This window comes from Balearica regulorum, chromosome 5 (genome assembly GCF_011004875.1).
Source record: "Balearica regulorum gibbericeps isolate bBalReg1 chromosome 5, bBalReg1.pri, whole genome shotgun sequence".
NCBI classification, from domain to species: Eukaryota; Metazoa; Chordata; class Aves; order Gruiformes; family Gruidae; genus Balearica; species Balearica regulorum.
This window is the reverse complement of record NC_046188.1, coordinates 5,004,845-5,017,465: the sequence shown is the minus strand read 5'-3', so window position 1 is coordinate 5,017,465 and position 12,621 is coordinate 5,004,845. Positions and strand designations below refer to the sequence as shown.

Sequence of the window (12,621 nt, the reverse complement as noted above, 5' to 3'; positions counted from 1 at the left end):
ATAATAAACTAGGAGGGTATGCTGAGCTTGACTTAGACCCTGCTAATCACTTAAACCCTAGCCTTGCTTACAGAGGGAACTGTACTTTGTATTTTGTAGTCTTCCTGCATCCTTACATGGAAAGGTATTTGCTATATTAAAGCAGACTCTGCATGCTGGAAACTCAAAACTTGCAATAAAACTAGATATATATAGCACTCAAGTATTGCAGCTGGAAGTGTGATTGTTCAACCAAAAAGATAAGGCAGGGCTGAGCCAGCAATGTAACAGCAGTATTTTGTGCTCAAGCACCGAAAGTAAGGCACAAAACAAAAGTCAAAAGTTAAGGGATTTTTGCTTTGACAGCAAGCAGACTGAACATACGGCAAACAATGGCTTCTTTCAAAGGCAAAAGGAAGAACACATTTTGAGCTTTTGGGAAAACTCTGTCAGTCTTTAAATGGGTACAGGGGCTCACTACCAAAATGGATTATTTAAGAAATGCTTTTGGAATTGTGGAAAAAAATTGCAGTGCACACTCCTATAAACAAATGAGTAGCTTGCAGTCTCTACCCAGCACCTCCAGGAAGATATCTTACCAAAAAAAATAAATCTCACCACAGTCAGACTGAAGCATCGCAGCTTCCACAGATAGTGCCCATAGAGGCACATTCCCGCAACCTCTAGGAACGCCAGCATGGTCCCAAGAGCAGCTAGCTTGCCAGTGGCATTAAAAGGCGTCTCTTGTGTTTCAGACTTTTCATTAGTCCAATGAAGACAAGACAAAAACAAAGGAGGAGTGAAAAACCATGCAAGACTGATCTGTTTGGCTATGGCCAAACTTCCTTCTCCAGATTTAGCCCTGATGGAAGAAGTTACTCAGCTGCCCATGTCAACCAAAGCTTGCCTCCTCATAGATCTGCCCCAATACCAATTTGTTCCATTTGCCAAATTTGCTGGTAGCTTTTTGGCAAAAACCACCAAGGTATTGACAGCCCATTTAATTAAATCTTCTAGCAGAACCAGATTAGGGAACACTTTCACAAAGCAATCCTCTGTCTCCACTCCAGGGGGTGCAGACCTGCAGCAAGGTACTGTAAGCTCTCCCATCACACACATGGTTCTGGAACAGGACTTCTGCCCCCAGCCTACAACAAAAGGCCACACACTAAACTTTTGAATTCAAAACTCACTCCCTGATGCACTGGGAAACTATCCCTGCAAATTTTAAGATTCAGAAAGTAATTCAAAGTAGGTCATGCACATCTGTTAGTGGAAATGTTACTACAACTACTACAAGATAATGAATCCTATTTAGCCTGGAAGATTCCTCTCCAATGCCAAAATGATTTTTGAACCCAAGTACTGAGTTTCACAGCTGCTTGCTCTGAGAGGTCACATATGGACTAGCAGGAAAGCAAAATGGAAGTACAGAAACATTTTGGTTTATTAGTCAATGCTCCACAAAAAACATGATCATCTGTGAGCTACAGAATCCTGTCACAGGATGTGCAGGGAAGCTGGAACCATACAGCTCCTGGTATCTTTCAACAGCTCTGTCCTTCCTATGAAAGAAGGACATACACACACTATTCCTGTTCCAAAGGCTACAACTCCACCATTACTATATCAGACATCAACGATCAAAATAAAGTCATGCTGTTGCACATGAAGAAATACAGCTGTGCTTATATCAAAGTTTCAGCCCATTAACTTCTGTGTCTAGACTAAACAGTTCTTTCACTCTTCCTAGAGGCACGTGCTAGAGAGTTTGCACATTTGGTCTCCAGTCTATTTGTAACACAGAAGAGGAGATTTAAGTTTTTATACGCTTCCATTTGTTTAGTTTACTTTCATACAGTGACTAATTATCTTCACAGTCAATATCACTTTGTCTTCATCCTTGACATTCACATGCCTTAAGAGGATACACCTCATCAGTTTGAAGCCTACCTGTTCACTTAGGCAATACTAAAGCCATCCAGTTTGAAGAATAAAATTATTTAACAATTTATGAACTTACTGGATTCCAAAATAAAGATAGCATACATATTTCAGGGTGAAGAGTAATCTGAAAGTGTACTAAACACATCACTACAGCTGGAAGATTGTTTTCCAAAAGTGTTTATCAATTAGAGAGAAAGACTATGTCAACCGTGCTGGTTTTGGCTGGGATAGAGTTAATTTTCTTCATAGTAGCTCATATGGTGCTGTGTTTTGGATTTGTGCTGAAAACAGCATTGATAACACAGGGACATACTATTATTGCTGAGCAGTGCTTACACAGAGGCAAGGCCTCTTCTGCTTCTCACACCACCCCACCAGCGAGGAGGCTGGGGGTGCACAAGGAGTTGGGAGGGAACACAGTTGGGACAGCTGACTCCAGCTGACATACGGGATATTCCATACCATATGACATCATGCTCAGCATATAAAGCTGGGGGGAAGACGATGGTAGAGCAGGACATTCAGAGTGACGGTGCTTGTCTTCTCAAGTAACCATTATACATGACGGAGCCCTGCTTTCCTGGAGATGGCTGAACACCTGCCTGCCAATGGGAAGTGGGGAATGAATTCCTTGTTTTACTCTGCTTGCATGCGCAGCTTTTGCTTCACTTAAGCTGTCCTTATCTCAACCCACTCTTCTGATTCTCTTCCCATCCCACTGGAGGGGAGCGAGTGACTGACTGCGTGGTGCTCAGCTGTTGGCTGGGGCAAAACCACAACACCAACACTTCTCCCTTGTCCTTAAATCCTTGGATGTAAAGGGTAAAAAGAATTTTGAAAAAAGTTTACAATACTCAAGGAGAAGTCCATTATGCTTCTTGGCCTTCTCCTTTTTACCACACTGTGCACCAGCTATCTCCAACTTTTCTTGCCTGTCCCCATTCCTTTGGGGAGGCAGCGTAGTGAACTGACATTTTAAGTTAGTATTTGTCTCACTGTGCAACAGGCTGCTTTCATCTCTGATACAATTAGTTGCTACATAGTAATGTAGATATATCATCGTTAATATAAGCAATGACAGATGAACATTAGATCTTTATTGCAAAATACTTCATAAGGGCACGCGTGGCCATCATACCATTCTCTAGCATAGGAAACCTTCTGCTACATTAGATTAGCAACAGTCCCATATCTAGTTCATCCTCGTTTAAGCATACTAGTTTTTATCTACACTGAGGTCAGGATATGCAGTGTGCTTCAGTCCAATATTAAAGATGCTATTGTAAAATGGGGAACAAAACCCCAACACCTAAAGTAAATCACTTCCAGAAGCACAGAACAGGGCTTGCTTACTTTCCCTCCCTGCAAGAGAAACAAATTGCTATTGATAGAAGCATCCCTAATAGGTCCTTCAGAAATCGGCACCTTGAAATCATGCCTAATCAAATTCAGCTCATCTCAAAACCACTTTGCTTTTAATAAAACAAACTCTTCAGCATTGTAGATGTTGTCTGTATCCATTTTCAGAACTGCTGTTTATAACATTTTTTGTCTCTGACATTTCTGTTGTGAAACAGAGGAAAGCTTTTAGCTGAATTATTCTTTCTTCACCATGAGCTAATAACTGCCACTATTACGAAGCTGCATGCACACTTCTGACTGACCTGACAGGACTTCATAGTCTAGCCTTGGAAGAACTGAACAAAACTCCAGTGCAAAACGGCTGATACTTGCTTATAGTGCTCAGAAGCCCCCTATATTTAGGGACAGAAGTTATACTAATTAGAACAAGTAAAAGCTACACCTAGACAATGCAAGTCCACTGATACCTTATTCAGGTATCATTCATAACCCAATCACATTAAAAAGCCATGTCCTCCTGCCACACAACCCCCTCAGTAACAAGTTTTCAAAGACTGAATGTTTATATTACAATTGTTGAAGCTTTGCTGTGCAAACGTTTCCTACAAGGACTGTCATCTTGTATCTTAAGCTCTATGAACTCTAGGCAACAAGTGCTGTTTGTGAGAAGGGCAGTAGAAAGGTTTAATTTGAAGAGTCAAACCCAAAGGCAGGTTACTCTTACTGCTGGACTCCCAGCACCATGATGCCTACTCAGATGTTAAGAAAACACAGAACAGCTTACTGCCTGCCGCCCTTGTCCATCCCCCAGTCTTTGTTTAGTTTGAAATCACATAGCCAGAAGTGCGCCCATTATATAGTCAATAACAGTACAGAGAGACCCAGTGAGAGAATACTTGCACGGGAGGTCACGTTACAAGGTTAAATGTACGAGTCATCTCACAGAAGGGGCGCATCTGGTCATCCAGAGAGGATGCACGTGTACCACAACTGAAGAGCACCGCTCCAGCTATTCCCCCTCACACACCCACAGCACACTGATCTACTGCTTTGGAAGCCCCTACTGCTCTTGACTGTACTATTTGCTTAATATGAGGACCAAGACTTGTTCTAGGCCACTGAGTAATAAGATTAAAACAGTCTAATCCCAGATGTTACTTACAGTTTGCCAGAGAAGTTACCAATTGGTCCTCCGAAGTACGTGAATGATGCTATGATCTCCAGACCCCGTACTAACCTGTATAAAGCTACACCAGTAAACATCTAAAAAATATGAGGCAAAGGTAAAGGAGGCATAAAATTCTGAACTGCATCTTGCCAATAGGAAAACGAGTCATCTAAAGGAAAAGCAGGACCCCTTCAACGCAGCATTAGCATGCACAGGTAATAAAAGTAAAAAATGCGAGGACACCACTGAGTGACGTACATATAAAACGAACAAAATGAGGAGCTTTGCCTTACAAGTCTCTGGAAGCGGGCATGCTCTCTGTGCCAGCATCCTCATTCTTGTCCCTCAAGGTTTAAGCTTGTGACAAGTCACATGCAAGCTTTTCAGTGGTGACCTTGGACCAGAGTGAGAATAAGCATAAGGATATTTGTTGACAAAAGGAAAAGCATCCTCAACACGAGTGAGATTTAGGGTATCAAACAGTACACGTGGAACAGGATTTGACAGCACAAAGTACACCTGGAAACCAACCAGAGTTTCTGCTTCAAGCTGGGAGCTCAGACTGAATCCTCCTCTACTTCACTTGCCTTGCTGACCACAGGACAAATACGCCACAAGTATAACCGTGTAGAATAACCAAACACAACTCTAGATGACATCACGAGAAGCACTTCTACTAAACATGAAGTGAGACCGCAACTGCACAACGCACTACAGGAGTCTCCTTTGGAAGGTTTCATACCCATACTAGTCACAGTTACTCAAGAAAATTTCAGAACCGAAACATGTGCAGACAATACCAAGAAGAAAAACGACACAAGACAATGGCTAGTTCTGCTACCTAAACAGCCGTTGCCTACAGGCATGTCTATAGCATTTTGCAAACAGTTGTAAAACTCCTCTGCTAGCAGTCTGAACTAATAAACCCTACCTTCAGCAAGGCATGTTGGCTCAGGCTCAGTGCCATACCATGCTCACACAGCTTCTCATTAGCTGAGAGTACAGGAAAAGAAGGTTTCATCTTCTCAAAGTATCAAGTTGACATGAGTTATCACGACTGAGGAATAAGGACTAAGCAAGTTAGAGAGCAGCATTAATTCCTTGATAAATGAGTGTAAGACCACCATAATTTAGTTTGAACTGGATAATAAAAAGTTCCTGACTTCTTAGGAAAAATTTGTTCTGAAGCAACCTTGTAATCACAGTTGAAAAACAGCCTGCTGTTAAGATGGAGCATGAAACAGCTTAAGCAAGATGCTGCTTTCAGCAACAAAAACCCAAATCTTAATACCTGAGAAAGTAATTTCTAGGTTTAGATGCATATTTTAAAGTAGAACCAAGTGGACTTTCATGGTATCTACTCATTTATAAATTTCAGCTGAAAGTGGAAAACTACGCATCCCTGATTCTGCCAAGATAGCAAAGGAGCAGCTATTTGGTTCTACGTGGGAAGTGCCTCAAAGGCAACAAAGTCTTACATTTCTCAGATTTGTTTACTCAGAGTAAACAGTCTTTTTGCCATATTTTAAGGGAAAAAAAAAACGTCTTTCACTTCTACATGGATGACCTACTGCCTGTACCTGCCAAAGGGATTACAGTTTAACTTCCAGAATGCACCCAGTTTCTTTTTTTAAAAGAAGCATTAAACATGCAGATGTTCGATGCTCCGATTTGCTTCAACAAATACAGATTTTAGCTTCTAGAGTTTGAAGTTTCTGCTCTCTGATTTTACAATGATATCGAGATGCTGTGAATAAAGCCGACAGCTGGATAAAAATCTGCATTCTGAGAAAGTCAAAAGTACTCCAAGGAATAAGACAGTTGCAAAGAACCAACTTGGGTATGTTTTCTCTCTTAGTTTAAATGAAGCAAAACGTTTGCTCTATCCAGCCATACACAAGCTTTCACTGAAAAATCCATGACTCTTTCCTCAAATATAACCTTTTCTACTATTTTTTTTCTACATTGCAGTTAATGTTCTATTCAGACACAATACTTCTGGTATTTGATTAATCTACTTGCAAGCTCTGAACTGGCACTGATCACATCTTCTCAATATGCAGTATATAAGCACAAGACATTAAAGTCTCCAAGAAGCCACTGTCAATATCAAATAAAAAAATAAATGTTTCTCCAGAATAGCAGCCTTCCAGCTATGACTGCTGAAGCAAATGATTCTCAGAGAGAATCACGACCTTGAACGTATTTAACAGGTGGCTACCATTACTTGCTATAGACGCTCCTTTAAATGAAGCCTAACATACATTTTTAAATAAGACTCAAAAGCAGAACCCGTGTCATCTGAGCAGTTTCACCAATATATCTACATCATATAGTGCAGAAAATTACAGAATCATTAAAAACAAAAGCTTCAGCTTGATATCAAACAGCAAATCTGTATTAAGTGCGACAGAAGTCTCCAGTTTAATGCCATAACCAGGATGACCCTCGCTCTGCCTCTGGTCCATAAACAGATATCAAGGAGAAGCAGAGATACAATATTGCATCTGCATTTGTCAACACTACCGGAAAACTACATCAGTTTCTTCCTGAACTGTACAGCAAGAGATTAACAAAAGAGTTCCATGAAAAGCCAAACAGATAAGTTAAAAACTGGAAATGTGCTTAGAAGTAGAAAACACTTCAAGAACTTTATTTAGCTCGTCAAGGAGGTAGTGGTTAAGGAGCAACTTTGATCAGTCAGAAAAAACTGAATGAGAAACTGGAGTCTAAAAATGGAGGTCCCTTCAGATTAAGACAAAAAGGCATGTTTCAAACCTAAATTTAGCCCAAGTATAGAGTGGCCCATCAATTAGAACACCTTTCTAAAAGACACTGTAGAATTTATCACTGTAAACATAGACGAGAATTTTATTCTATTTTTTCAAAAGGTTAAATTTAAAGCAGATCTACAGCCTGTTTATTTGAGGACGTCCAACAATCCACATTAAACAAAGCTCACAACAATTCATAGTGGCTCCTTTGGGCGTTTCGGCCTCTAAGTTGACCAATTCATTTATTCTAATGGTTGACTCTGGAAAATTTATACATAAAACGCTGATAACGATTTCAAAGTGGCCACTGTAACAACACTGAGTGACAGCCCTTAGAGTTTTGTCTAGCTGGATAAAAAAAGTATTGGATATTGCAAAACCCATTAAGTCTATAAGACAAAGTCTTCCTCAGCTGAGAATGCAGCAGGCTGCGCCTCCTTGCTAACGAGTAGGTAACAGAAGTCTTTGGTTAGAAAGAAGTATTACACTTACACACACGCACCTATTAGAAACCTCATCCAAAACCCCTTAGAACTGGTTGCAATACATCACACTGAAAGCATCTAATGTTGGGTATAAAATCCTTTCACTGCTGGAGAACTCAGCCATTGACTAAAATTTATGCTTCTTTGGTATTCCTCCTTCAACTTACACCATTTTAATCAAGTGACTTTTCTGAGAAGTTAAACCTGCCCATCAACATCATTAAATATTGGAAAAATCTAAAAAATATATATATTTATAGCCTAAGTTACATATTTAAATTCACGCAGTCCCAAAGGAAGAGAGATTTAATGGCACCAGGCCATTGACACCTGCCTGCAGCGAAAGCTGCCCCACACAGCCCGGGACCACCGCCCAGCACACAAGACAAAGCCATACTGGCCTGAATGCCTTTACACCAGAATAAATTCTTCAGAGTGCAATTAAACTTGGGGGGAAAAAGGGGTACTGGGAGGAGGGGGACAGGACATACACCTCAGGAGGTTATTTTTGCTTTCCCTAGCACGGTTCTTAACTGGAAGTTGTTCTGCATCACTAACCAGAGACCAGACAAGTCAAATGAAGGCCACTGACAAATACTAATACTGTGACACACTGTTCAGGTACTCATTACTGTATTCAGTATCTCCTGCAACACTCCCTCCAGCCCCATGTCCCAAGAAATATATAATGGGCCATTACTTTGACAGGACTTCAAATACAGTTTTGTTTTGTTTTTCTTTTTAAATTAGTATATGTATGTTTCTGCTTCACCAAGAAATCCATAGCCTTTTGTGAACAGATGATGCTACGAGCAGATGTACACAAGCAGATTCACAATCAGCAGATGATCTCTTATTTACCAGCCATCTTGACCTGTCTGGCTTGATTTACATAAACTGTTTTTATTCACTACAACATTGATTACGTAAACCTCAACAAAATCTTAACCAAACACACACTGCCACATCACTTACAGAAAATACGTAATGCTACTGAAAGAAGGTTATTAGAAATGTATTTGCTGCAATGACTGACTTCAAATGCCTTAGGCTTTACCCTCTGATCACATTAACGCGCAGACAAGCAGTCACAACTGTTGCAAGACAATACAGGAACACGTTCTGGTGGGAGAACTACCAAAAGAACGCCATCCCCTTGAGTTAAAGGTCAACTAACGAACAACTCTACTTTAAGACTGCTGAGACAGAGTAAGAGCAAAAGATAAAGGGAAAGTTTTGTCATCTTAAAAAGAGGACTCTCAGCAGTTTGCCAGGTATGCCAGTTCCTTTGTTCATCATGCTTTTCACCACCTAATTTAAAAGCCTCACAGCTCAAGACAGAAGTTATTCATCAACATCACAATCAATGCTTTTTTTGACTATTTTATTAAAAAACCATGCAGTGTCTCAAAACAACTTTTTTTTTTAATCTAGCTGTGAGGTCACTATCAATTTTAATCAAGCAGTTGTATCAAGAGCTGTGATGCTATGCTTCTGTGGTTCACAGGTCTCAGTTTCAGTATGGGGAGAAGAGCAGATTTACATTGTCTTATTTAAATGGAACTCCAGATTACAAGATTTTAATACAAAAAAGGTATTAAGAATTTTTTTTTTTTTTGAATACTGAACAGATGCTTAAGCTGTTCCAAGAGTTCCTAGTCACAAACGTTGAGTCACCAAAAGAGAGGTATGTTTGTATTATTTATGGCACTACATGCAACATTTAAAACATCTTCTGACAGGAAACGCAATAATCAACTCCTGAAGTGTAAAGTGGTCTTAAAACCCTAATCTCCAGTCCCAAAATGTAAAACGTAGTTACTGAAATCATGGCATTTCCTGGACTGCTTCCATCACGTCTACCTATGTCTACATCGCACCCACCAAGCACATTGTGTCAGTAAGCCGTGACAGCCAATGCCCTATTGTTTCCATGTAGCCTACAGAGACACACTGACCAGAGGTTCTGCTGCCAGTCTGCAGACTTCTTGTTCACGAGCCTACTACAAGGACAAGAGGATTTGTTTGCTTTTTTAGTACATAACACCCAGAAAAATATAACCTCAGTAGTTTTAGAGAACAGTTGATAGTCAAATAAAAACTAAACTCAGTCATATAAAGTTTATTTAAATTTTATTGGCATGTTTCAACACACAGCAGTGAAGAGCAAGACCTCTGGCAGAACCGATAAGCTGAGATCAATGCATTTCCATATTAAAGGAAAAATACACCAGACTTTGCTAGGTTAAGATCAGAGCCAAAACATTTCATACTTGTGTACTTTCAACTGCTGCTAAAAATAGTAAAGCAACAGAAAGGAAAATGCTTCCAGCTGTGCACAAAAAGCCTCTGCAGCACAACATCAATTTATGCACTCTAATTTAATTAAAGATTCAACATTATACTATGACTTTATTGTTAGAGACAGTGTTGCACAGCTGAGGATACCCTCCATTTCCACAACTTTCGTTTATTAAGAACGTTTCTTTATTAAATTTAGTTGGATATGGGTATTTCTCCCAAATCAAGTTACTCGACTTTTAAATTCAAGTCTTTCAAGTGCCAGCTATACCACATTCATGGCAATAGCTGTATTTTATTCCACGGTAACTGTATCTTGACCTAGTCTCGTGATAAGAAACATTTAGCATCCCTTAAGGTAAAAAGGTATACCACTAGACACATGAGTCGTCAGACTCGACTGTTCTTTTTATCTGCTCGCAAAGATTCAAACAGTTATTCTGCAGAGGTGAATACAGTTCTTTATGAAACGACTTGACCAAAACAAAACAAAAAAACCCCTAACCAGAATAAGGTTTTCTACGACCTTGCAGCAAATACGTAACAGATTCTGGGGGAGGCTGAATAAGGCGGCAAGGCTGTAACTGTTCGGTTTCAAGGCTGGCTTAAAACCTTTCCGTTGTATTTGTTGCTAAAATTTATTCTGTTAACCATATGCTTCTACATATTAAACTATCAAAATTAAGCATCTCTTATAAGGTTCACAAGGGCTCTCAGCAAGCAAGGCTTAGACACTTCTCCCTCATCTGCTTCTACAGCGTTTGCAGAAAGGCTTCAGGCTTTAACAGCAGGGCAAGAACATAGTACCAAGCGGATTACTTTAGGATCCGTATCAAGCTGAGAAAATAAACATTTCCACTACGAATCTGACTATAAGTGCTTCATCCTCCTCCCCCCGCCTCTCCTCCTAATTCCAAAGTCATCTCCCCTGCAATCTGCACGGAGGACGCCGTCTCCCGGAGCCAGGGGAGAAACCGCCAGGGAGAGCTCAGCAAGCGGCTGCGGCGAAGGAACGCTCCTCGTCAGCACCTGCGAAAGGACGGGGCCAACTCCGCACCTCCGCCGCCCCCCCCCCCCCCCCCCCCCCCCCCCACCTAAAGTTTCTTCCCAGCCGGTCGCGCCGTCCCCGCAGGTCCCGCGGTCGCGGTGCCCGACAGCTCGCCGCCGGCCCTCCCTCCTCCTCCCCTGAGGCAGCCGGAGCCGCGGGCGGGAGAAGGGCCGAGCCGCGCTTCCCCCCCCCCCCCCAAACGGGGAAAGTCGCTGGCGGCGGGGACGGGCGGCCGCCCCCACGCAGCGGGACGAGACGCGAGTGGGACCCCAACGGCCGCCCCGCGCGCTCGGGCGGGGGAAAGGCGGGAAGCGGCGCGCGCCCCCGCCGGGGGTCCTCGCGCCTGCGTTACCTCAGCGGGGAGACAAAGCGTTCCCCGCGGGACGCGGCCGGCGCTGAGGGGAGGGGGCGGCCCCGCCGCTGCCCCCCGCCGTCCCAGGACGGGCCCGGACCCCCGCCGCGCTCCTACATACAACACACCACCTCCACCACCCCCCCCGGCGCCCCCCTACAGCGCTCACCCCAGCACCACCAGCTCCCCGTACTTGACGGGTTCCTTGTTAGGCGCGCAGTGCTCCTCCTGGCTGGGGGAAAACATGGGGCCGCCGCGAAATCACCCGCCGCTACAGTCCCATCCGCCGCGGACGCGAGTCCCGAGCGGGCTCCGCGCTGCGCCCCGCACTGAGCCGGCGGCCGCCCGACAACGGCCACTACACCCGGGGGGGGGGGGGGGGGGGGGGGGAACGCGGGGAGGAGCGCCGACGGGGACGTACCAACTCGCCGCGGCAGGGGGCGGGAGGAGCGAAGCGGCGCCCTCCCCCCCCGTGACCGGCCACGCGTGGCCCCGCCCCCTCTCCCCCATTTACCGCCCGCGGACGGGGGGGGGGGAGCCTGGGGGGGCGTGGCTCGGTGCCTCTGCGCTCCGCCCCCCTCTTCGCACCCTTCTCCCCCCCCTCCATCGCCCGCAAATGGTACGGCCCCGCTGTGTTATGTAAACATAGAGTAAAGGGGACGGGGCCGCTCTTAAAGGGGCCGCGCCCCGGCGGGGGGGGGCAGGGGGCGGGGCCGGGCGGCACGCGCCCGGGGGAGGGGGGCTCGGAATCACCGAGGGGTCCCGACCGCGGGGGGCGGGGGAGGGTGGGGGGGGTTGTAGGTCCCCTGCCCGGGGGACGTGTGACTGTGTCTCCTGGGTTCCGGATCCCCCGGGGGCAACTGGATCCCCGCGTGGGTCCTAGGTCACCTCCTGCCCACGGGGGGTCTCGATGCGGGGGGGGGGGGGGTGTGGGGGTGGGTGGGTGTCTTTAGACCCACACCTGGAGGCCTGCTTCTAGATCCTGTCTGCCCTGGGGGTTCTAGATCACCTCGGGGTTCTAGATCATCTCCAGACCACCTTCTGCCTGGGGGGGGCTGCAGATCCCCTCCCTGTGACGCTCTGGATTCCCTCCGGGGACCTCCTAGGTCACCTCCTGCCCCAGAGGGCGGGGGGGGCTCCAGACCACCACCCACCTCCGGCGCCTTCCCCATGGTCTCCAGCACGGTGGTCTCAAGCGACGAGGC

At 44.6% G+C, this 12,621-nt stretch overlaps 1 protein-coding gene across 2 annotated transcripts in view; it reads right to left on the bottom strand.

The window, feature by feature from the left end:
- The window catches only part of PELI2 (pellino E3 ubiquitin protein ligase family member 2), a 78,195-nt gene extending 66,428 nt beyond the window's left edge, over positions 1–11,767 (bottom strand). The window contains exon 1 of one of the 2 annotated variants that reach the window (XM_075753258.1): positions 11,586–11,767. In XM_075753258.1, the coding sequence (XP_075609373.1) occupies positions 11,586–11,662 (77 nt within the window). In that variant the 5' untranslated portion in view covers positions 11,663–11,767. The remainder of the gene's footprint in view (positions 1–11,585) is intronic. The other variant, XM_075753259.1, reaches the window with a different exon arrangement.
- Positions 11,768–12,621: the final 854 nt, after the last annotated feature.